General features: G+C 32.9%; 1 protein-coding gene across 1 annotated transcript in view; it reads left to right on the top strand.

Annotated features, from left to right (window-relative positions):
• The window catches only part of LOC106686751 (frequenin-2), a gene marked incomplete at its 5' end in the record, with an annotated part of 186,989 nt that overhangs the window by 56,473 nt on the left and 103,625 nt on the right, over positions 1-26,891 (top strand). The window contains 1 exon segment of the mRNA XM_014430237.2: positions 8,496-8,585. Within this exon segment, the coding sequence (XP_014285723.2) occupies positions 8,496-8,585 (90 nt within the window).

Here is a 26,891-nt window from a genome sequence, read left to right as displayed (position 1 = left end):
ATATAATATTGATAGTAGATAACATATTGATTAGTAGATAACACATTTTAAATGAAATAGGGAATTTAACCTTAAGAATTTGATAATTAACAAATGAGATATATTTTCCTCAGGTAAAAATTCATTTTTAGGAATATGATTTACAATACATTTAAATGTACAATAACTTGCATAGCTAAACATAAATTATAGATAAACGTTACGTTACGTTAGAGTTTACGTGGCTGTTATGTCAATAGTTAATTTTTACTTTAAATAACCTATATGGGGTAATTCACGATTATCATAGAATGCTATTTTTTTTGGTAATATTTCCTTTGTTTCAAGAAATAAAATGTTTTGTGTATGTAATTAAATAATATATATTAAAACTTTGGCATAATAGAATGCAAACATTTTTAAAAAAATTAAGCGAGGCTGTTAATAGCCTAGTAGCCGAAACGTTTTTGATCTGAAACAAACCATTAACGAGTTTTTCTTATCTTCACTAATGAGCTTCCGTTTCTAATTTGACTATATTGTATCGATAACTTGCCAGTCCAATATTACTCCTCACCACGAGCAGCATTAGAGCCGATATTAAGTCTCTTACTATCTGAGTCCAGTCTAAGGCATATTAAACAATCAATTTCTGTGATTGGATTCCTTGTAGCTAATAACTCAACAGTAAATCTTCATGTTGTTCCGTGTTGCTAATTTCATTTGTAACACACGTTACAAAATGATAAATATACTTCAGTAAGCTATGGGTAGTAGTTGTACAGATTTCATTTTTTATTCATTTAGAATATAACATCAAATATGGTACGAATGGGTGACAACATCTGTCGGTCATTTCCTAAATAACACATAAAAATGATAATATACTTTTTTTATACGTAAGTTAAATTTATTAATTACAATTTAAAATATTAGGGTGCTGTGGGTGCTATTACAATTTATAAGCTAGATTAGCACAAGATAAATTTATCTCTAATGGTAAAATTAATAATTCAATTTAAAAATACTAAAAAGAAACTAAAAAAACAAAATAAATTAATAAAAAATAACACTAACCAAAATATCCGAAAGTAATCTGAATTGAAAAATAATGAGAATAAAACAAGGTGATATAAGAATACGATAAAAATAAGGGTCTATTAATATCTAAACAAATAATATCTGTAACTAAGTACACACATATGTAGCTAATTTTCATCGTAATATAATGAATAATTATTTAGAGTTAAGAAAAAAATAAAGGTAGATATGGTCATTGTATTTATCAAAATCAGTTACTGGAAATAATACAAATAAGAAAGTACCCAGTCAAATATTTCTTGTTTAGTTTTCTTTGTGGTTGATATATTTATTAGTTCTTCTGGTAAACGATTGATTAGATAGAGTATCATATAGTTTGAAGAACAATTACCAAATGTATTGTTTGTAATAGGGTGGTTCAATAAATTAAATTTTTTTCTATTGATTTACATGACAATTATAAGGCCAGTCTACACTTAGGGAGTTGAGCTTTGGGGCTCCTCTTAATCTTCCAATTGCTCCTGTAGCCAATACTTACAATCCAAAATCCTCAATTCCCTACTTTCCCACAAATAAAATCATCCATCCATAAAGGTCTCAATGTTCCATATAGCCCGAACCAGATATCAATCCTTCCATTATAAAGTCCCAAACCACCAAAACCCTCTACTTCCTAACCATGCTTCATCTATTCCTGACAATCCTCCGAGGTGCCTGAAAAGAAGATGGCCTCAAGACCTTCTAGCGAAGAAATTTGCTTAAACTGCTACCGATGGGTAGTTTTTCTATATGTCTATATCCCTCCATTTTTATATTACATCATATTTACTTAATGTGGTATTATGTAAATACAGTTGCAAATTGTAATAAATAAACACATAAAAAATGTCTAGCATTTTTTTTTCATTAGTACCGACTTAATTAAAAGCAGTATAAAGGAATAAAATACATTAATTAATTTGTAATATCCTGAATAATCATGAATAGGACAACACCACCAATAAAGTATGTCTTTTTCACATTATGGATTTCTCTTCAATGAACTTTAATAAGTTTCCAGACAGCGCTCCTTAAAAAGATACGTCCTGCAATTTTGAAGGGAATACCAATATCCACAGGAGTATCAAGGCCATCATCGGGCTCTCTGCTAACACATCGTAGGCGATGTTATATGTTATACCCAGGAGATATCGGGGACTGGCTTGATCTACTGCCAATGTGCGACTCCTCTGCAGCATTGGTCTATTGCACAGCGACTGTCGAATGTTCCGAATGCCCTATTCCAGTCTATATTTAGTAACGAAGCTGAAATCGCGGTATGTGCCGATAGACTGGTTGTGGATCAGAGCTACCAAAATGTGAGAGCTCTACGCCAGTCACTGCGAGAGAATGCATTCGAAGAATGGGCCAACTGCAAGTGGCAGGGTAGTGGTGTTCGCCATTTCAAAAAGACCCCGAAAGCTAAGAGATATATGTGTGAGTAGCTGGTACTGGGCGAACGCATTGAAACTAAATATAAACTATACACTCCTGTGTGGAGTCCCAGGAGCCAGGGACAGCAAAGAGAAGTTGGGTCCCTCTGTCTCAAAACACCAGCTCATGTGCTGGGAAAATGTCCCAACAACTCCTTGCTCATAACACACCGAAACCACAGGGTGGAAAATGAATTGATGTAGTTCCAGGGAAAAAAATATTTCACCTGTTTGTGATGTGGTTTATTGTGTGGGCACTTACTGATCCGTAAGATACGTTGATATAGTGGTATATTCTAAAACAGGAAGCACGGCTCTGGTCTTGGATCTGACGGTTAGATTTGAAAATAATGATCTCGATCAGGTGGTTGGAGTGGAAAGGGGAAAAAAGGAAATATATGAAAAATGCGTCCCTTTCCTTAAGGGAAAATTCCACGAGACCTTGGAGAGAAAGAATTCTTTGGGAGAGGCCTCTGGTTTGGATCTCTCGAAAAATATCAGATAAAACTAGGAGCTTCTTGGAAGACCTAGGTGTTGGCATCGGAGATATTGCGATCTTGGCGGAAAAATTATTTTGGACTCCCTGGAGATCATACATCATCACCTGCATGGCACGTAGCCCCGAGATGATTCATTGTGTTTTAATTTATGTACTCCCTTAACTTATTTATTTATTAAATGATTTCCTTTAACTTATCTATTTATCGAAGTATTTCCTTCTTTTAACTGACTTTCTGTGTTTTTTTTCCTAAATTTGTACATTTATAATTTTTTTTAAATTTATGTTTCTTTGTATACACTGATCTAGAGCGATGACTTTTATATGTCCTTGTTTTCACCCCACATTGCTGTCTGGTTATTAATTCGTTTAACGGATCGAACGTGGATAGCGGATCGCTGGAATTGGGAGGTCTGAGAGAGTGAGTTAGGGAAAATAGCATTGTCAAGGAAATGGAATAAAGTTGTTAAGTGTAATGAAATTGCTAAATTGATAAAAAAAGGAAAGAGGAGTGAAATGAATGAAATAAAATAAAACAAAATATTTCTAGTTATTATTGTGTTTAATATTTGTAGTATTTGGATTTGTAGACTGGTATTGATTTTGAAGAATGAATGGGAAAATTAGAAAAATAGAGAACAAAAAGGATGAAGAAAAAAAAACTTATTGTTATAACATATGAATATATATATTGTGTAGATGTCCGATCATGGATTGATGCTTTGTGATGTAGCAACCTAATGTCATTGGTCAACATGGCTGAATAAAGCATTTCTCTCATTTAAAAAATTCAAGTTTTAGTTAGATTCGCTTCAGAAATAGTTTATTTTTACTTTCAGTTCGTTAATATTTCTTATTTCAAGTCTATTATTTTTTAACAAATTCCGTTTACAAAAACTCTTCCTATCTTTGGCAAAAACCAGTATAATTGGAAGTTTAAAGGACATGGACATATATATATTGCTATGTATCGAGGCATTAGCGATGATTTCAACAATATGTCGTTTATTAAGGTTTTTATTAAGGTAGGAGTCTCTTATTGCGTCCCCGGATATGAAAACATCTGTATTAAGTTTGTCACATTACCAGAGGCCCCTGAGAAAATTAGATTGGTTAACCTTTAAGTGTTCTAACAAAAATGATAGTTTGTGACGAGGGACCAGAATCAAATTAACCAGGTGCAGGCCCTTCCTGGACAAGTCAAACTTTTTGTTACACATCCTCGGCCCTGAGGAGGGGGACGCCTGCATCGGGAGTCTTCGGACATCGATAACCAATCAGAGAAGATATTTAAAAATAAGGTAACGCCCCTAAAGGGAAGTGGGAGAAAAATACAGAGAAAATTGAGAAGAGAGACGGACACACTCAACAGGAAGGCTTAGACGGGGGTGGACCATAGCCAGGAGGCAGACATAGAGGATGCACTTCGACCAGACGAAGTCGTGATAAGGGCCACCAGACCTGGACATCCCTTATGAAACAGAAGACACCTACGGCACTACATCCCACGGCATCAGCAGCTATAAGTATAAATTAACTAATAAGTAATCGTGTGATAATCTATATTTTATGGCAACCTTTATCTGAATCATTTGAATGATTTTAATTATAATAACAAATTGTAAATAAATACTTAGTTTCTTTATGTAGTTTATATACTATTATATAACCTAATATCACTCTTTATTATCCTATATAATTAATGGTAACAACATTTTATAAATATAAATGTATTTAATTGGTAATCACACAAACAGCCTTTGGAAAGAAATCCAATTATAATAATAGTTTTTTAGGACTCAATTTATAATCAATTAATTAACTTATTTTTGGATAATTACCTTCAGCGATTATCCTGGCATCCCAAGTAAATCTGCTACTAGTACATAGCAATATATATATATATATACATATTTAATGGTAAACAAGAGGTTGCTATTATTATTTATTTTGAAATTATTGAGAACCATGTCTATAATAGAGTCCTAATGTGAAACAGATGCGGTTTATTTTAAATAATGTATTTTCACTCTATTTCACAGATGATATGCACTAAACTAAGATAGTGACTGCACAAATAGGTGTGCACCGAAACCCATTTGGACAAATACTTCACAAATCTATGAGAGAGCTAAAAAACCTCTCATAAACAAGCAACAAACATTTCAAACAAAATCACCAAGTCATGCTACACGATCTCCACGGTGCGTCAGTAACAGAACACAGCCAAACCTCACACAACAAACGAATAAACGAAATACTACCGTTTATAGCTGAGCAAGTTAAAGCTTAGACTTAGTTTGACTGCAACGGCGCCGGTTTGGATCCGACTGAAGGAGGCTAACTTTTATATCTGTGGCGGTCCAACAAAATGAAATCTTGACTCCTCGTCATAGTTAAAATAGGATGGTAATCTGTAGATGACCCTCCCTCCTTATGACAGAAATAACTGGGAGTGGGATAATAAAAAAATAAAATGAAAACAAATTAACAGAACACTGCTCTGCATACCTGTACTTTTTTAACGCTATAGTATAAGGAGATATACTCTTTAAATAGGTAGGCTGAAAATATATATACATATTATGAGGTATTAAAATTATGAGACTGAGGAACGAGATAAAATTTCAGTTGGTTTTCTTTAATTAAAATTTCATTACCACTAATTATTTTAACGTCTGGGACCTTTCCAACCTTCTTTTCATTTTATTCAAGCCTACTTTACTCATTTATAAAATTTATACACTGCAGTCCTTTTCCTCAACTTCCCGGGCCGATAATACATTATATATTGAATGGCATGAAGTAACAACTCTGCCCTCTCCCCCATGAAATCATGATTATATTAGTCAGAGTTTGGGAGCATTAAGCGCCATCTAGATATCCAACAGAGCGGCAAACATCTGCAACTTGTTAATGGCTAAAATCTGTACCGCATCATTAGCTGCAATATTGCCAACTCAAGGATCTTGGGCCCAGTTAGTTATCATTGGTTGATCGATATTGTTTCTGAAAGAAATTTTTTTCCTACTGTAGCTGTCCCATCTCCCTGGTTCTTTTCTTTTTTTCCTATTAGATCTTATTTATTTATAAATTTAAACTTAACAGTTGAAACATAATATGTTACTTATTTGATCCCATATTGTTAAATATCAGTCTTTTCAAATTAAAAAAAAAATGAGGTTCCCGTTAACGCATGTTGATAAGTATGAACCGCTTTTAGGTAGAGTAAAATTTATTTTATTGTTTCCTTCATGAAAAGATATTATTTGCAAGAACTTTCTTACACAACGCGGTACCCACATAACACAACTTTCACTTACCCTCTTATTTCGGATAAAAATTATTTTCTCAAAGCTACTTAAAGTTATGTTGTCATAGTACATCCCTTTAACATATACTTCATACAGACTAAACCCTAAACTAGACATCACCCAATTCGCTTTTATACCATAATTGCAGAACGTGTATGCTGCTCGCTCAGAAATGTTTATATTGAGGAGGGGATTGGACACCAGTGTGCAATGTTATGTAAAATATAAATACCTCATTAATATTAATAAACATTTTGTTGTAGGTACGCAATAAAACCAATGCCAAATTTCATTATTCTATACTTTACAGATACTATTAATTCTAAAAAAAAATTTATCTTGACAACTGATTTACTTGGAATAAATAATAAATGCTCATTATTATTATTGAACATACGGTTTCTTATAGGCTCGTAAATCAATTACTCATACGGTTTGCAATCGGCCTCGAATGAGTTAAGTGAATGAATGAAAAAGAAAACAGTTTAGAAAAAATAAATTAAATTAAAACTATTCCATAATATTTCAAACCTAATACCTATACTGATATAATTTTAAAAGAACTGAAACTAATTCTAAATTAAAAATAAATAATAATTACATAGAATAATATTCTTTATCAGTTTGCTTTCAATATATATGAAGCAAGAGGGAAATTAGCGTCACTATTGGTTTGGATAGTGTTATTAATGCTTAGTATTCTCACAAATGACCTAAAACACAATGGTTTGTACATTCAATTTATAATGCTATTAAATCTTCCCTTTTATAATATTTTAAATAATTTAATACAAGAACTCTCCTCCATTATGATTGTCCAACCATTTAAGGAATTAGAAAATAAAATAATATTTTTATCATTTGAGTGTTGCCAGTTGGTTACTCCTTCCTATGTGGATTTCAGAAGATCGATTCCTTATTTCTACAGTTCATGTTCTGTATTATCAAGTATTCAGTTATAAACTTCAATAATTAAATAAAATAAAACAATATAGCTAAGCAAGATTGTTGAATTGATTGATAATCTGTAAATTACTATTAATCTAAATAAGCAATGGAACTACTTCATTGTCAGATCAGAACCATTTCTTGTGAATACCCATATCGCATAAATAATATTGGACCGGTCTGGAATCCGTTTATAGCTGAATAGATGTTTGGAATTCATAGTGATATTGGGGTGATCCTCTCTTCATTATTCATCATACATTATGTTTCCTAATTGCTTCAGTTTATTCCTTTATTTTAATTTAATAATTAGATTAAATTAAATTCATTACTTAAATTAAAAGTCATTCTTAAATTAAGTATTACGACTTAAGAGAAAACAAAAATATATATTAACGTCAAATATGTTTATGAGGAAGTAAATGATTTTAAAAATCATGTAAGACATTATTCACACCAAGCAAAACAAAATATTTCACTTTTTCGAAATAAATTCATCTTGTTCATACAAGTCTGGTGTTCTAGAGAGAGAGTTTGCAGTTTACTGTTGACTTGAGATGACCTATCTTTGTGCGATTATTATTCGTTGTTCTTTCAGTGGTAGATATGCTACTAACTACTTTATTTGGTAGTGGTGGAATAATCATGGAGTGATATATTCAAATACCTTAGTATTACCAATTAAATATGCAACATAGAAATTTTTTTAAATGTGAATATCATTAGCAATGTTTAAATAAATAAATTTTATCGAATTTTACTCTCTAAACAATTTTTAATTATTTTTAAGTCCGACGTTTCTGCCAAATTGTCCATCCTCAAGACCGATTTTAATACAATTTCAGAACCATATAATATTGGGAAAAAAATAACTTTATACAGCTTATTCTGCCCTGGTCATTAATTTCAGTCCACAATTACACTATTTTGGTCACAATTGTTGTGATAAATTATAATAGAGAAGGTTGACTGTGATAAAAATTGGCAAAATAGGATAACTGTGGACTAATGATCTGAGCAGAACAGCCAGTATAATCTTGTTGTTTCTTTTAATGATGTGGTTCTGAAATTGTTTTAAGTTGTCCTTGAGGATGGCCGAATTGGCCGAATCATCGGACTTACATAAAAATAATAATTGTTTTCGAGACTAAAACTGGATAAAATCTATTTATTTAAACAATAATAACCAATCTCAAGAATGTGTAAAGATTATATAATTATTAACAATTTTTTTCATTCCAGGGATTCATCAAGATATACAGGCAGTTTTTCCCACAAGGCGATCCCACGAAGTTCGCGTCCCTTGTCTTCAGGGTTTTCGACGAAAACAACGTAAGTACCTAGTCCATTTTAACCTAATATTTTTAACGAATATAGAGCTAATTTTAATAAAATTAAAAATTATAAATTGGTAATTTTAATGGTTACAAAAAATTGTGAAAGAAAACTATAAATAAATTGGTTATCAGATTAAAAGGGTTAATATAAAAATATGACTAGTTTTTTACCCCTCATTGCCCGTACAATGGCGAAACTTGTCATAAAAACAAATGAAAAATAATTTAGAAAAGCATCTCACGCATCGAATTAGAGCAGTATTAAGTCAAAGGCATCTGCTGCTTTGTAATTCTTGCGGAAAGCAGACTTTCTTAACGAGATGATGTGTAATCGTTTGCTACAGAACTTTATCTAACGAATGAATTGCATTTTCTACTGCAAATATCTAAAAAAATTATTTAGTAATGGCTCCTATAAATCATCATCAACAGGAAAACAAAATCTACCGTCTAACAAAATCTGAATTAAATCCGTAGCCCAAAGTCCTTGCATTCTCCTTGTAAGCCAAATTATTATTTACTTCCTTCAAATAAAAAAGTACATTTCCCTTATTTCTGAAATAAACTGTTCAATCTTTCATTAAACAACAACTGTATTATTTCTAGAAACGTTGTTCTTTAAAAATTAATCTTACACCACCAGATGCTGATTAATCTTTATCTCAAGTTGTACTTACCCGTTTCTAGTTTAAAAAATACGTTAAAACCTTGGAATTACCAATGGTCAATTAATTACTAATGGTATCGATCTTTATTCTGATTTCTTTATAATTAAAACAAAATCCAGGTTTAACTGGGCAAAAACTAATTTGATAAGTTAGTCTTATCTCTATCGGCTTGGGGATTCTCTCTTGGGAAATAGGACTAAACCTCTTTTAATCTAAGTTTGGAGATGTTAGGGTAAAAGAGATGCGACCTAATTTAGCGACCTAAATTAGAGTGGCCCAAACCAACATTACCTATCGTCTCCGGTAGAGGGTTAATTTATCTAATATATTAATTAGAGGGCTTTATAGATTATGGAGCCCTGGGTTAGGATCTGGTGTGCCTAAGGGGTACCGTATGATAATGACTTCAGGCCCAGGCTCCAAACTTACTCGTCAGAGAAAAGGGACATTTTGAACATTTGTTGTTCATAATTTATTTTTTGAAAACCTTTTTTCTATCTAATGATATCTTACAATTTTGTGACACTGTTCATAAAAGTATGATTACATTATGAGTACATACTTTATCCAAGAAATGGAATATGAATACTAGTTCGTCTTCTCCCCTTGGGTTGGATGAAATTGTATGGAACATCATTTTCACAAGATATAAAAGAGTTTTATTTTGAAATATTCCAGAGTTAGAAAATAGAACTTTAAAGATTATCTTTCGATTAGAAGATTAATTGGGACATTGTTGTCTGAATCATCCCCTGAAGTCCCCTGGGTTTTTATGTAATGTACCCTTTATACACACTCGATTAATACATCATGAAGGAATGTGGTAGGTAAGGTAAATAGACAAAATGATCCTAATTTACCGATTATTTCTATGATTATGAAACGTGATAGAAATTGCATTCAGGTTAAAGCATACTAATTGAACACTGATATTGGAACCAACATCAGCATCTACTAAAAGAGAGTGAAATTTTGGAGGCGGTACCTATAAGGGAATTTCAAAGCATTTAGTAACGAGTAGCTGGTTAGTATTAAAGGCTCGCTGATCAAAGTGCTCCCCGCTGACGTCATATTTTGTTCCCCGGCCTGCACAATGGCGCAATCCTTCTGCCCCGAGTCCTTTCCAAGGTTAATTCATTTTTCAGCTGTTTGGCTAATCCTAATTCGGAATAAGAAAAAAACGATCTAGCAGTTTATATCGGAAGTTAAAGAGGGGATTTTCACAAAGAGATGAATTAATTTAAATTAAAAAAAAAAACGATGAAATATCTATGAATCATTGTTATCTATATAAATGCTTTATCTTTAACTTAGTTTTTCTTAAATAAGTATTCCTATTTATATTATATACAATTCCTTGATTTTATATCAGTATTATATTACTTCCATTATTACGCATTATAAAAATTTTAGTAGAGATCCGTATTATGCTAAAACGTATTTTGAAAATTTCATTATTATTAGTTTCCCTGTTAATATGAATATGTAACTGAAACAAACCGTAAGCGACGACCTTTTGAATAGAGAAATTAATTAATTATATTTACGACTTATGGGAAGTGGTGTGGAATGGATTTTTAATCACAATTCTTCTTTGATTGTCTTTGCAGTAGTGGTATGTATAAAGTTGCCAGACGCAGGCTCCACATACTATACTTTTGCACAATCGGGTTCAAAGAAGTCCATTAAGATTTTCCCAACAATGGACGTAGAGAAAGGTTATTCGTTGTTGGAAGGTTATTCACGAAATAAGTTTTGCCCGTGAAGTTCCTACACCAAGCAAGACACATAGATAGTAATAATAATAATGATAATCCTTATTTATTCTGGGATTGAATAATTTACATAGAATAAAATTAGGCTTTAGAGCCTTAGAGTAAATTACAAAATAGAGATGAAATTACAAGATGCCAATAAATAACATAATACAATGAACTTAAAAAGATACAAATAAATAACAATAATTTACAGAATATATAAAATAATGATAAAACAAATAAAATAAAACCACTAATCATATCATAAAATATAAGATGACTTCTGATAGTAAATAAAAAGAAAAAAAATCAAATACAATTAAACTACAAAATAATAAATGAAAAGAGATAATTTCTGCTAGTGTACATATTTACAATTAAAAAATCCAAGACATAAAATACAGAAAATATATAAAGCTTTTTTGAAACTTTCAACTGTTATTCTTCTGGAATTTGGTGGACAGATGGTAGTCGAAGATACGGGATTTGAAGATTGAAAGGGTATTAGAACTACGAATAAAGGAGGGAATAGAATTCCATAGGGAAGAGGAACGGATGAGGAAAGATCTACTAAAGGCTGCGGTTCGATGGGCAGTTCCTTATAAGGCTGAAGGCCGTTAGCGGATATTGCGGGAATGCACTGAGGACTTAAATTGAAGGATATCTGAGAAGTACGATGGACGGCGGGATTGGATAACTTGATAGAGAAAGAAAGCAAGGAAATATTTACGGCGAAAGGAGGGGTAAAGCCACATCAACTCTTCATAAAATCGGGTGACAGAGGCGTCCCTGGGGACCCCAAAGATGAATCATACAAAGCAATTATTTAACCGTTATAATTTTGCTTCGAGGTCCCAAGAGACACCCCCGTAAACCACACAGCAATAGTCAAAGTGAAGAAATATTAAGGAAGTAACCTGGAGCCTGCTGGTTTCAAAGGGAAGTAGGTGACGAAGATAATTTAGACGCTTAAGGATGGAAAAGGTACGACGGGAAATATCGGACACGTGATTTTTCCAGGAGAGACTTTGGTCTATAGTGACACAAAGGTTTTTAACGTATGAATGGAATTGTATTGGATTGTTGTTTAGGAATAAGGTTGAATAGTTTTCAGGAGGTGATTGGATCCTATTACAATTGCCTTAGTTTTCTCTGCATTCAACTTAAGCTGATTTTCTTGTGCCCACTGTCTAATTCTATTCAAGTTTTCTTGAATCTTCTCCGTAGCAACTAATAGGTCAGAAGGTGGGAAATAAAGGTAAATTTGGAAATCATCTGCACACAAATGGTATTGAGAATGTTGGATAAGCATTGGAAGGTCATTGATGTAGATAGCAAAAAGGGTAGAGGATAGCGATGAACCCTGAGGTTCTCCATTGGTGATTGATGGAGGTTTATCAACCACAGGAACCACTGTCCAAGTACTGGGAACGATCGGATAGGAAGGATTGAAACCAGCGCAAAGCACTGTTGGATAGAGGAAGATTTCGTGGTTTGGTAAGAAAGATGTTGTGGTCAAGCGTGTCAAATGCTTTGGAGAAATCAAGGAGGATGAGCATAGTTAGCTTTTGGTGTTCCATGGCAGTTTGGAGGTCGTGGGTTATTTTAAGGACAGCGGATTGTGTTGAATACCCAGGTCGAAAGCCGGATTGGAGAGGATTGATGAGAGAACATTCTTCTAGGAAGTTTGAGAGTTGGTTTTGAAAGGATGGAGAGGAGAGAAATAGGACGGAAGATATTAGGTGAAGAAGGATTTGGGATTTTATTTAATGGTCGAACTAAATCGGTTTTCCAACAAAAAGGAAATGTGGCATTTTGCAAGGAAAAATTGTATATATGATAAAGTGTGGAGATAAGGACTGGAAGACAGGATTTAATCAACTTAACAGGCATGTTGTCTGGAATTTGGAATATCTGGAAATGTTGATTGGTCAGTAGCATGGCATGTGAAATGGTTGTTGAGATCGTCAGGTGTTATTGGAAGGGAGCTTAAGTTATTGGATTCTGGTAGGGATAAATTACGGAGTATTTTAACTTGGATTTGGGATCGGGAGCATTGTAGAGGGCGTGATGAATCCGAAGGAATTTAACAGTCGAAATGCTAACTGGGTTGCATTATGGACCAGTTTAAAATTAAAATGATCAGCAGACAGGGGGGTCGTACAATATTTTCGTCTAGCTGCTTCTCTTTGTTTTATCATTTCCTTTGTTTCCGGAATAGCCTAGGTGCAGTTGGACGGCGTAAGGTTCGGGTTTTGAGCGGAGCATGGATGTCCAATATAGATTGCAGATGTGAAGTGAGGATGGAATCCATAGGGTCAATGGAGTTATAAGAGTGTATAGTGTCCTACTGGACGGAATCAAGGTCAGGTTGAAGGGATTCATAGAAAAGGGGGTCCAAATTATGGTATGATATGATTTTGGGAGTAAAGAATTTGACTGGTAGGTCGTACGATATTTGGATCAGATCGTGAGATGAGAGAAAAGGAACCGGGTGCTGGGAAGAGGAAAGGATTTTCACTGCAGAGTCACAGATAAAAAGGTCAAACCAGGTGTCACAGGATTGTGTGTTATGTGTAGGAGAATAAGGAACGAGGTAAAGATTGAGAGCATATTGGTGTTAAAATCACCAGTGATAATAATACTGGAATGAGTGGAAACGAGTTGGACAAGGAAAGATGGGAAGCTTTATCCTATTTTAATTGTTAAAATTTATTTGTCCTATAATGGAATAGGTTATTATGATTGATTTATTTTTGTTAAGTTGACCCTGTCATAAATTTTTTAGTTCCTTAAATATATAAATATTATTCTAAAATAAAATTTGTATGCATTGATCATTTGTTAAATAATTTTTAGCTACTGTTTGTTGGTCTTTATTAGTATTTTAATTAAAAAACAAATCCGACTTATTGGATTACAACCATCAAAAACCGTCCTAATATCCTTGACATATTTATCAATAGATTTCTCCCTCTCAAGCCTGATCCCTGGGTAACCTTTCAGATCATAGTCCAGTTCTCCTCCGCTCCTTCATTGATAACAGCAAGAGTTGACTGAAACAAATTTAAATGTGACCTGGAAACTAAACTGGACTTATATACTTGACACTAGACAAAAATTCACATCAATAAGAACAAGTATGACTGACAACACATCGGATAACAGAATCAATAACAATAAACAAAATAACCTGCCACAGCATATTCGTATCGTATTAAGGGAAAAATGCAGAGCAAGATCGAAATGGCATAGGACCAGATATCCAACTGGCAAACGTATTACAACCAATTGACTAACAAACTAAGAGTAGAAATCAGAAAGTACAAAATTTAATTAACTTTACTGAAAATCTTACAACTACTGACAAATCATTATAGAGGACCACCAAAAACTGTTGAATTTCAAAGATTTTAACCACCTATTTCTCACCGAATCCCGAACCAGAACTGATGAAGGAAAATCACAAACATTCGGACAACACATTTCTAAAACCTTTATTCCACATCCTGATATCCTCCTTAGCCCAATTCACCTTGAATGTATTGAAGCAGAACTAAATATTCCGCTCTAAATGACCCTCCTATCTATAGCATTTAATCATACAGAGATTTCTAGTATCATTCAAAAATAGTAATAACATTCCACATTCTTAAACTTCTTCCTTGGAAAACCATCCTATTCCTTACCTAAATATATAACGCCCTACTCCATTCCACATATTTTCCTGACCCATCGAAATTGTCAATAGCTAAAATGATACTAAAGTGATATTACCAATCATGGACAAATCCTCGAAAGACAGATTTTAAAACGCCTATACCCCATCCTAGATTCTGATCATATAATCCCTGATTACTAGTTTCCGAACATCCCACCCCACTATCCAGTAATGTCATCGTGTGGTGGACGTTGTACCGTCTTCTTTAGAGCGCGGAATGTACTGAGCGGGAGACTTTTTCGATGTAGAACAGGCTTTTGATCAAGTCTGGCACCCGGGAATGCTTTTCAAACTCCGTAGATTCCTACCCTCTACATACTTTCTCATCATCCGTTCCTTTCTCATCGATAGATTATTCCAAATAAACCACAATGTCCGCTGATGTTTCTCAAGGTATTATTCTCGGTCCTCTCCTCTACACCGTCTATACAGCTGTCATCCCAACCAATCCTAACACTATCCTCACCACGTATGCTGATGACATATGTGTGCTCGCTGTTAATAATTACCCTCTGATTACATCTCAAACCCTCAAATCCCATATCAAAGAATGGTATCGTAATTGGAGGATTTAAATAAAGTCTAACAAATCCCATAAAATCACCTCTTATATACCATTCGTCATTCAAAATACCCTTCGTCGTAAACCTACCGACTGCCCTACAGTATCCATAAGGCTCCATTGAACCTTCGAATTCCTCTCGTAACCAATCTTTGCAATCCTAAATCCTTCGTTAAATCGTCAATGCTCTTTACTTTATCACAAATAAAGTCATACATAAAGAACTTAATGTTCCATATGTAACCGATCTAGCCCGAACCATATATCATTCCTTCAATTAAAAACTCTCTAACCAGCCAAACCCACTAGTTTCTAATCTTGCTTCCTCTTCCATTCCTGACAATCCTGTGAGGCGCTTGAGAAGAAGATGGCCACGAGACCTGCTAATGTAAAACATTAGAGTGCTACCAATGGATTGTTTATCTACACACCTGTAACACTCCATTTACACCTAGACCATATTTACTAAATGTATTATAATGTAACAATAACAATTGTAAATAGCAATAAATAAATAATTAAAAACGGAAATTTATATGGTATTTTTTCTGATTATTTACATTTAATCGGATCATAAAAAAACATGTATGATTAAAATTATTGAGCTTCGAAATTATAAAAAACTAATGATAACTGTACAACGTATTTGGCGTTGACACTTATATTCGGACTAAACTAATCTTAATGAAATACATGTACATTGTTCTTTTAATCAACTATCGCTTGAAAATAGGCAAGAATATATGAAGGCCCTGGCTAAGACCATTGTATATCATATATAAATTATATTATGTATGTTAATAAAAATTATGAGAATATTATTTAACTTTCGATTAAATGATAAACTAAATGTTAATAAACAATATATTTCTAAAATATTCAGTTACAATTACTAAGTCAAAGTTTTATATCTGCTATGAGAAACATTTAAGAGGGAACTAAAAAAAGCAATTGCTGGGTTGATGGATGGAGTTGATAAAGCACTCCTGGTAGTTCCTACATCCAGAGGACAATGGAGCCATGGGTGGCCTCGCTATGTTCTCCAGCGCTGGATTAGGCGGCAATGCCACCGAAGGATATAAAACTCAGCAATTTCATCCGTCAACTTCATGAAATCCAACAGTTATCTGGTTTTTGTTCCATTGAAAGTTAATATACCAGGATTAATTTCATTTAATTATATATATTGTGGTATTATTCTTTGTTGGAAGTTTGATATATCATATCTAACATATTGGTAATATATAATTTCAAGATTTTTGCTTGAAGAAGTTTATCGGGGGGTGCGGTCAGCAAAGAACAACATAAATAAACAAAACAATATTTATTTATTTTATGCCGACGTTTCGACCTGAGTTTCAGGTCTTCATCAGGGCTATAGAACAGAAGAGATAACAACAACATTTAGAGTAACATACAATTGAAAAGGAATAGTATACAAACAAATTTAGAATTATATAAAATATTGAATTAAATCATAAATGATAAAAAATGATAACTAATAATTGAATAGTACAAATTTTTTTTTTTTTTTTTTTTTTTTTTTTTTTTTAAATTGATTGATATTTGTGGAATTGTATGGTAGTAAATTGAAAACAGTGACTAATATAATATCATGTAGGTAAGAAGATATGTATGATATAAGATATGCAAGTAGTGTCTAAAAAGATTGTAAAATTAAATAAATAAATGGAATCTGCAAATTGAACATTATGACAAACAATTTGTCTGCAAATGGAATCAATTTGCAGATTCCATTTATTTATTTAATTTTACAATCTTTTTAGACACTACTTGCATATCTTATATCATACATATCTTCTTACCTACATGATATTATATTAGTCACTGTTTTCAATTTACTACCATACAATTCCACAAATATCAATCAATTAAAAAAAAAAAAAAAAAAAAAAATTGTACTATTCAATTATTAGTTATCATTTTTTATCATTTATGATTTAATTCAATATTTTATATAATTCTAAATTTGTTTGTATACTATTCCTTTTCAATTGTATGTTACTCTAAATGTTGTTGTTATCTCTTTTGTTCTATAGCCCTGATGAAGACCTGAAACTCAGGTCGAAACGTCGGCATAAAATAAATAAATATTGTTTTGTTTATTTATGTTGTTCTTTGCTGACCGCACCCCCCGATAAACTTCTTCAAGCATTAATCTACAGTCAACTATCTACATCTCATTATAATTTCAAGAATTTTCCCTACTTCCAAAAAGAGGGACAGTGTGGGGTATCGTTCTAATAATCCATGAATAACCTTGCAATGTTCCCGTAATCCTTAGAAGTAACTTTGGAATAAAACAAGTCTCGTTGGTGTCAAATTCAATGTCATTTCATAAATTTCCTTATTTTCAAAAACTTCTGAATCAGTTTACGTTAATCTTTAGGTGATGGTTCTGAGTCGTGTGAATTTGTGTTTACAAAGTTTTAAGGCTAGTCTCAGAAACAGAAATTTATTAGACTCTCTGGAACTCTTCACGCGGAAGGGTTGTAAGAGACCCTGCAGCAGCTGCCTGGATACCTGGAATCATGTCAAATTGCTTCCCTTTCAGGTCTCTAAATTGTAGAAAACAATAGAATGTCGGTGGGAGCTAGGCCGAGACTGTAAGGTGCCTCCGGAATCGTTCTCTAGTAGAAATTGGCCAAAATCTTTAGGTGACGGTTAATCTTTAGGTGATGGTTCTGAGTCGTGTGAAGTTGTGTTACAAAGTTACAAAGGCTAGTCTCAGAAATAGAAATTTATTAGGCTCTCTGGAGGTGCCTCCGGAATCGTTGTCTCGTAGAAATTGGCCAACACTTTGGCGGTGGGTGTAGCAACACAGGTTAAATGAATACTAATACTGGAAGTACTTTATTTAATAAATTATGTTTATTTACATTTGAAAAAACATTTCATTAAGACAATAAGTGGAGAAGTTGGTTACATTCTCTCTCTTTTATCTTATCATATCGTTTATTCTGCATGTCCATAGTCTGCCATTTTACTTATCCTATCATTTAACGTCTATAAAATATTTCGCAGTTGAAAAAAAAACATTTTTGATATCTTAAAAGGTGGTAACTTGGATATGTAATACTACACAAATTAATTACATTTTAAGAAAATCAAATATGTAACATATGTTATCCGCAATCTTTACTAAAGAAAATACAACCTAATTGTAATTTTTACACTGCACGAAGTAAGACTTCCTTTAAGAAATGAAATCTAGTTGACAAGTCATGTGGAATTAATGTCCACCAAGTTAATTAAAAATTATTAAAAAGCTGACTAACCCATGGACCACGTTTAATCTTGCAAGGGAAGAGATCGCAATACTTAGATTAAGAATAGGACATAAAAATGCGAATCATTAATATCTAATCAACAAGGAATCACCGCTAAAGTGTCAATATTGAAATAGTACTTTTACAGTAAGCCACTTCCTCCAAGAATACCCCTTCTATACTATGGGTTTAAGTGGACTAGAGTGAGACCGGGGCCCTGTTTTATAATGAAAGCTAATAGTATTAGTTCATAGTACAAGTGTAGAAACTAGTGTGATATAATACTAATACTTATTTTTTTCATGATAGTGATGACTATTAGTAATATTACAGGAATTAAAAATGCTAAAGTACATATTATTATTGTACAAGTCGGTTTAATTGAATTAAGATAAATCTACAAGACTAATAGTATTAGTTTGTACTTTATTATGAAACAGAGCCCTGGTGTATTAGAAACCCTGAAGGATGAAGAAAAAAAATAAAACTGATATTAAATTTTTTAAGGATAAATAATCTATTAAACTCTAAATTTAACGTTATTAACTACCCCTAATTAAAAGGGGCTTTGATCGTGTGACTAAAACAAAAAATAATTATATAAATTTAAAAAAATATGAAATATCTTAGGGATAAATCTGAGTATCAAAACAAAGGCGTTGATAACTATAGGGTTTTACGCCCTAAACTAAAGTAACTACAACAACTAATTGAATAAATAAATTATTTAGCAGTTAATCTGTGGGTAACAGTTAGTTTACCGGTATTTTTTCCAAAATTATTTAACCATGCAAACAGGCAAATTGTTTATCGTTTATAAGGTTACTTTTATGTATGCATATTCAATAATATTCATCAGTAGTAATGCAGACGGAACCTTCTTGTTCCGAATTTGAATATCTAATAATAATTACTGTGCACAAATCCAGAATATCGTGACTTGCTAAATCGTTGCAATGATATCAATAATAATTCACTCTGGATATGCTCATGAATTTATGGTCTTGTAAAATATCATCCTTGAGCAACCATAACTAATCGTTAGCGGGCTGGTTCTGCTGCTACGATTTTAGTAAATTGTTAAAGCCTGAAAGTCATGGCATCTTACACTCTGCTAAAGCGGAGTCAAAGTAGCACATTCCTACTAAATGTGTCTTTTCTAACTTCTCAGGCTATTCTCGACAACAATTTATTCTTATCAATTCTAAATAACAAATATATATATTGCTATACATATTGGTATACCTTTATACATATTGGTATACCTATGTTTTATATATTATTGTATTTTGTATTTAAATGAAAAATAAAGAGGTTTTTAAAATTTAAAAAATACATATTGGTTCATCCATTGAATTTCAGACCCATTTCAGGCTCTTTTTAATTTACCACGAAATTCTGCGTTAAGGTAAACATTATACTGTAAACAGGATAGTATTTTTTACTGTACACTCAAGAATATTTGCATATTCTAGGAATTAGCTCTGAAGTATTAGAGTCCCCTCCTAATCGGAGTGTTCCTATAAAAACTTGACTTGCGTTACATAATTCGCCATAAATTAATTTATCATTCTATTAATATTTTTTTAAATTTTAATCCTAACGATTTTTTTTCCTCTTTTCTTAGACAATTTATCATTCCAGATGTTTCGTTCATTCTCAAAGAATAATCCAATACTCATTGCCGGTAGCAACTTGACTTCTTAGCGATAACAATTCAGAAATTTTAGGTTTTACATCCTCGAAGGTATTCAATACTCTTCATCTAATTAAATAAAAAAGTTGAAACTGTAAGGGACATAACTAATTTCCAGTTTATATAAATCACATGGTGAGACTACGGATATAGGAAAACCGATTTTATCGAGACTTTTTTTGTTTAAGGTTCAAAAATAGTCAACACTTGTCTCAGGGTTCTTTCCAATCCGCCCAAAGAGAATTAAATTAAAATATATTTTTATATAATATTTAGACAATTTTTTATATTATCTTTTCTTCATTTGCTGTGTATGGACTTAAACGTTATAATAAATGAACCTATTTGTTTCTTATGTGTTAAAAAAAACAATTATTTCGTATTGTAATAGAAATTATACTAAAAAAGTCTAGTACTTCTTTTAATGGAAATAGTAAGTTAGATTATATTTAGCGACATTCAAACCCTTACATAGGAATATTCATAGGCATAATAGCAATTTTGGCACTTGTTTTAGAAAATTTGTTTTTCTCCTGGTATAATTCTAGTTTATAAGTTTCGTTTATGATACGCGAATCAAGACTGAAGTGAGGAATAAATGTGTACAAAAATAGAAGGCAAATTTCGACATTTTTAAGCTAAAATATAATGACTAATTAATGCTAACAGTTAACAAGCAGTGCATACAGTGACAGACACCAGTAATTCACGCCTTAGAAAGTGATAAGTCTCTTAAAGTTGGTCTTGAAGTGGGGGCGGTGAAAGTTGTACGAGCCAAGTCCCGCCATAATTCAATCGGTGAGGAGGATCTTGTTTTCCCCTTCCGGTTGTATATTTTAAGTTCACCGCCGCTGTTTGACTTCCTTCGTTGGTTCTGTCATGTCACAGTAATCCTTTAATAAGGCTCAGAAACTTAATCTCATTTGTTTATATTCTCAACCCAAAATTTCATTTTAGGAAGCTGCTTCCTTATATATAATTAACAGTATGTTTGGTTCTTATAATATTGCATGCGTCTTTATATATAGATATTTTTTTCTTATTAAAGTACATTTACTTTTTTAGCGATAACGCATTTCCAGTAGAATGAAATGCATAATATAACATCTGGATAACAAACATATAATAAATGCAATCATCAATGCAGCACATTACTAAGAGCTTGAACATGTTTCTCTTAAATATTAAAAAAAAATATTACGGATATTGTATGCCCATTATGAGTATAAATTGGTTTTTAATTGAGATTATGAAACAAAACCTTTGGTAAGCGCATAACTACTATAGTATAACTAATAGGGTTTCAGTGAACATTGGTTACCCCTTCAAGGGGAAGTACGACACTAACCGCACGGCAGTTTTGTCATGTCGGCTGTGTATCACATCCACGCCGTGATTCACACCATCCCAACCCTTTTCCTGGCCAAAGTAGAAATTATAAAGTAAACTTCATGATTTTTTGAGACTTGTATTCCTTCCCGATGCTGAAAATACACTCAGATAATTTTATTTACTATTTTTAGGTTTTCGATGTTCGTTTGAAAAAAAAGGTGTACATAGATATACTTTGCCAGGTTACCAGCATGTAACACCGGTGTTTCCCAGGACATGTTGCCAGTTTACTGGATCTGATGGTTTCGCTACGATAAAATTTTTAAACCTTTTTCTTAATTATTATTAAATTATGTAAAACATTCTTTAAAAATATATCTATCTTATTAACATTTCTTTTAAAAATCACTATGTACATTTTTTTATCAAATAATTATTGCTTCTATATACAAGCGTAAGAAATGCCATAATGCTATATTTAGAATATAATAATATTCCAATACATCTGTTTTCAAATGCATGTTAATTTGAGCATTCAATTTTTTTTCGAAATGAAAATAGATAAAAGTTACTTTAGCAAACCCTAATTAATTCAAAAAAAGTTTGAATAAAATTATTAGGATAACAAAAATTCATTCACGAGATATAAAAATGTTTACGCCAGTTATCGTTTTAGTCTACATTTAAATAGTCTAACAATTTGTCGAATCACCAAAATTTATACATTTGCTTAAGAGGTATAAGAGAAAAAACGAATGAAAAGTCAGAAAATGTTTACATCCGTTTTCGTAATAGTCAACCTCTGTATAGTTAGAAAATCTTTAAAACTACAAAAATCAATTCACCCGTTCACGAGAAAATATGGGGGAAAACGAATAAAATGCCAAAAAGGTTGTACTCTGTTTTTTTTTAAACTCTGGTTTCACGCGGTCAAGCGTGATTCTGGCCAAATCACCTTCTTAGTAATGATACTTCCTTACAAAGTACTGCCCTCATAACTCTTCTTGGGTTGTAGTGGTACAGATTTTAATTTTAATAAGATTCTTATATTTTGACTATACCCAAATATACATAACAAATTTCGAGAAATTTCATTTCTAGTGATACGTTGGAAATTAATTATTATAATAGCTTCAAAGCTCTCATTATACTGAATGAAAAACTCGTTAGTCAAGTTTATCAGTATTCAAATTCGAAGATTACATACTTGCAGAAATATGAATAGAAAATAAATAGATTTAATAGAAATAAACAAAACAAAACAAAAAAATAATAATAAATTATAATATTACCATTAATAACTGAAATTAATGAGAAATAAATGGCGTTGAAGATCAAGAAGTTTTACGTGCTTAAGCAAGAAAGAAGGAACAAAAATATACCTTTCAATGGAGTATGTGTAGTAACTGATATTACTTGATCAATTCATTATGTTAATTGATCATAAAATTTTATTATAAAATACAGTTCCACAATGAGGCAATAAGTTTCCCTTCCCCGTAGCATATTTCGGTGGCAGTGTTGAAAACTCGTTTTCCGCTAGCTGACCCCACCCCGGGAACTAGGCCAAGTTTTAAAGAGGTTTTCTTATTCCCGTTCGATGCCTTATTTCACCATAAGTCACCTGTCAGTCTGGGTTCACCGACCTACCGTCGATGAAGGGGGTCATTTACGATCTTCAATATGTATTCATAAAATTTATGACATATATCTCTTATGAAATATGATCATCATTACCACTTATGATAGATGCTCAGCTTTAAAAGCCTGATCTGTCAATATTTTTTTACCGTTGATGTTACCAAAATATTTTCAGAGCGTGAATAAAAAATATACATGAAGGCCAGGAAGGACGGCAATAATCGTCAAAACAGCCTTGAAATGAAAAATATATTTCTACTTACCCTTTTATCTCCCTAGAAGATAAAAACGAAAAGGGTTTTTTCTTTTATATTTTGTCTTGGGTAAGAGCAGGTGTTGCCTCCGGTAATAAACAGACTTTACTATCTCGCCATTTAAAATTTTATGATTCTCGGAGTTTTAAGCTGCTGGTCCATTACTTTTTCAAAAGATTTACTTTGAAATGTTGGAAAAATATTGTAGAAAGTAGTTTCAATGACGAAAAGAAAACTAAATAATTCTAAGAATGTTTATCCTAATCTTTAAATAAAAATTTTTCTCTGCGTATTTTTAATCATTGTTAAAAAGTGCGGTATTAGGATGGGAGCCCGTCCACCAGGTACTAAGCCAGCCAATATGGCGCGGGTTCGATTTCAGAGAAGCCTAGAGTAGTAAGAGACCCCTGTGTATGACATAGCTCCTTGCCCTTCTGATTGACGGTAGGACATTGTGCTTATATTTCCATCAAATCGAAAACAACCTTATTATGTAACATAAAACAAGGGTTTGAAAATCCTTATCCTAACATAGTAACGACCTCTGTCTTTGAATAATAGACTCCAAACTAAGAAATGGAATGCTCTGAGCTTACGTATTACAGTTATTATTAAGCTAACGATTTTTTTTATAGCAAACATAATAAAAAACCTACGTGTTTCCCGTAACGTCAATGTGAACAGTCAAACAATCATTTTTCTCAACCATAGTTAATGCAAGCATTATGTTGGCATAAGCAATTTTATAGCAGGGGTTACCACCATATCAAGATACAGATACAGATAAATCTTATCTGTAATCAACAAACTGCACTTTGTTAAAAATCGTCCGATTTTAATTTTTCATGAGTTTGAGATGATGAAAAAACATGTTTTTTTCAGTTTCATTATTGTTTATCACTAAAAAGGTTTATCACCTATTATATACTACATGTAACATATCGGTTTTCACTATAAATAGAAGGTATTGTAGTCGCATGATATTGATGAAACAGGAAATCGCTATATTCAGTATCACTTCTTGACAGATATGATATTTTTCGGTAACAGAGAAGTGAAACAAAATATCTATAAGGTTCCTTTTTTTTATTATTTATTTGTTTCAACTGAAAATTTCAGTGATTGTTATCAATATTTCTTTTATACTGTATACATCGGGACCTGTCCATTTCTTACTTCAGGTATCCCGATTGTATAATTTTTTTAGTGTGGAACAAGGCATGTTGAAATTGTGAGACCTTTCTGCCAAAAGATGCATATATTTTTATAAGACCAAGTGTTAATCCCTGGAGGAGCAATTAGGGTTAGTGTGTTAACTTTAATTATTCATTTCAATTATAGACATTGGGTGGTCTGAAGGGTAATAGTTTCTTATCTGGTGACGTCTTCACCGCCCCGGTGGCGTCTTCTATGGCCGCTTTCCTCGTCCAGGTGTCCAGTGGGCGAAATAGTGAAAACCATGAATCTTCGCCTGGTGTTAGAAAGACGTGTTTCTTACTCAGAAGGTGGCCAGCATGTTCTGGACTCTGGCGTGATGATAGGGGCAGACCAGGTCCTAGCTTGCATAGTGCATAGGCTGAGGCGGCAATGCAGTCACGGCGTCTTCGGGGTCTTCTGGTGTCCGCGGCAAGGGGGGAGCCTCAGAAAATGAGACCCCCGACCCGGACATTGTATAAATTTATAAAAGAACCGAATATTCGGATTACTTAAGTCCGACATATATTTATCCCTTTCATTATTAATTTTATTTTATATTAAACACTAAATCAACCGATCCTGAGGAATGGCCCTATTTTAGTCTCTGGGAGTTATCTGGTCATGTACAATTGGCATTAATGCCATTAAAAGCAAGAATCCTACAATTTGAATTCTTCTTATTTTCCATTTATCGGGGATTAGTATAATATATTACCCCTACTATTGAAATGAACCTTTCCCAAGCCCTTATTGTCTTTTCAGACACTAAGAAGAAATATCCCAATGTTCCATTTGTTGGATCGGGCGAAAGCTTATCAATTATAGGGGTACAAAAGGGCTTCCTCGGACGGGAACAAAGCCGCGGCAGCAATTGCAATCAGAGCCGGGGCATTCGATAAGGGCGCAGCGCCACCAGATCACAATCTCCCCTAGAACCGCGGCACTAATGGTTTCTCTTCATCCGTCAGTCACACTGCTCTCCTTCTCTAATGGATATGTTACCGGCTGCCTTGGTACTTGTAATGCCTATGAACCGTAGTCATAGACTAAATGAGATTATACAGGCTGTCTCCTCAAAACTCGAATGCTTCCTGCCTTTTTTACGTCAACTTACCGACAAATGGGATATATATTAAAAGGGAAATTTGCAATCTTGCAAAATTTTGAGTTTCAAGTTTCGACGGAAATATACATTTCGTTTGTCCCCTGATTAGCGGTAACAAAGTCTCGCAAAATAATGAGTGTAATGTGTAAACACACTAGCTCAAAAACTACATTGAAATTACATATTTAGAGAATGTGTATCTCAGGGATGTTACAGCAATTAATTTGTTCGTCAATTGACGAACTGAAAGTACCTTTTTCAAGAATTGATTTTGCACTTATCTAAGATTTTCCAAAAAACTATTGGGCAAATTATAATTGGGGTCACATTTATGGATTACCTGTTAGGTGGCTAGAATTATTTTTTATTCTTACCATGTTAATTATTTGATGTAAATTGAGTTTTTTCCTCACAGTAATCACATTAATACCATACCAAGTATAAATACGAAGTACGAACACTGTTGTTATTATAAAATATATCGTAATATTGTCCGTTTTCTAAGAATGCCGCTGGACGACAGCCACTTACAATCTACTTTTCCACAATAAACCTGTCTTATTCAACTCTGTTGCTGTAAAAGAAAAAAAAAAGTTCTTCATTTCCATTCAATTTCGTGTAGCGATTGTGATGGGTTGGGGGTAAAAAATAGGCTAATGCTAGAAAGTTTTTCAAGTCTATGGCCTAAGGGACCATGAGAATAAAATAAATTGAATACCGTGTTATCAACTTTTTTCTAATAGTAAAAAAGGAGCAAATAAAAAGCTGAGATAAAAACGAATTACTTTTTTTTAAATCACTTATATTTCCAGCTTTTATTTATCTGATGCCCATAAAAAAGTTTTAGTGGTGGTTTCTATTGTAGGCTATGTTAGATGGTCATAGGGTTGTGGGTGGATACATGCCTTTTCAATATTTGTATCATGCATCGTAAACTCATTCATAGTAGTCTTGCAGACTCTATATCACTTGAGTTCATTTGTCGGCTACTGTGACCCGTCCTCTGCCTACGATCGTTCAGCCGCGTTATCAAATCATGTTGAACGCTCAGTGGAATTTTCCAATTTATGGTACTTCA

The sequence above is a fragment of the Halyomorpha halys genome, unplaced genomic scaffold, assembly GCF_000696795.3.
Source record: "Halyomorpha halys isolate HHAL.00 unplaced genomic scaffold, Hhal_1.1 Scaffold868.1, whole genome shotgun sequence".
Classification (NCBI taxonomy): domain Eukaryota; kingdom Metazoa; phylum Arthropoda; class Insecta; order Hemiptera; family Pentatomidae; genus Halyomorpha; species Halyomorpha halys.
The sequence above is the reverse complement of the archived record's forward strand: the minus strand, read 5'-3'. Positions and strand labels throughout refer to the sequence as shown.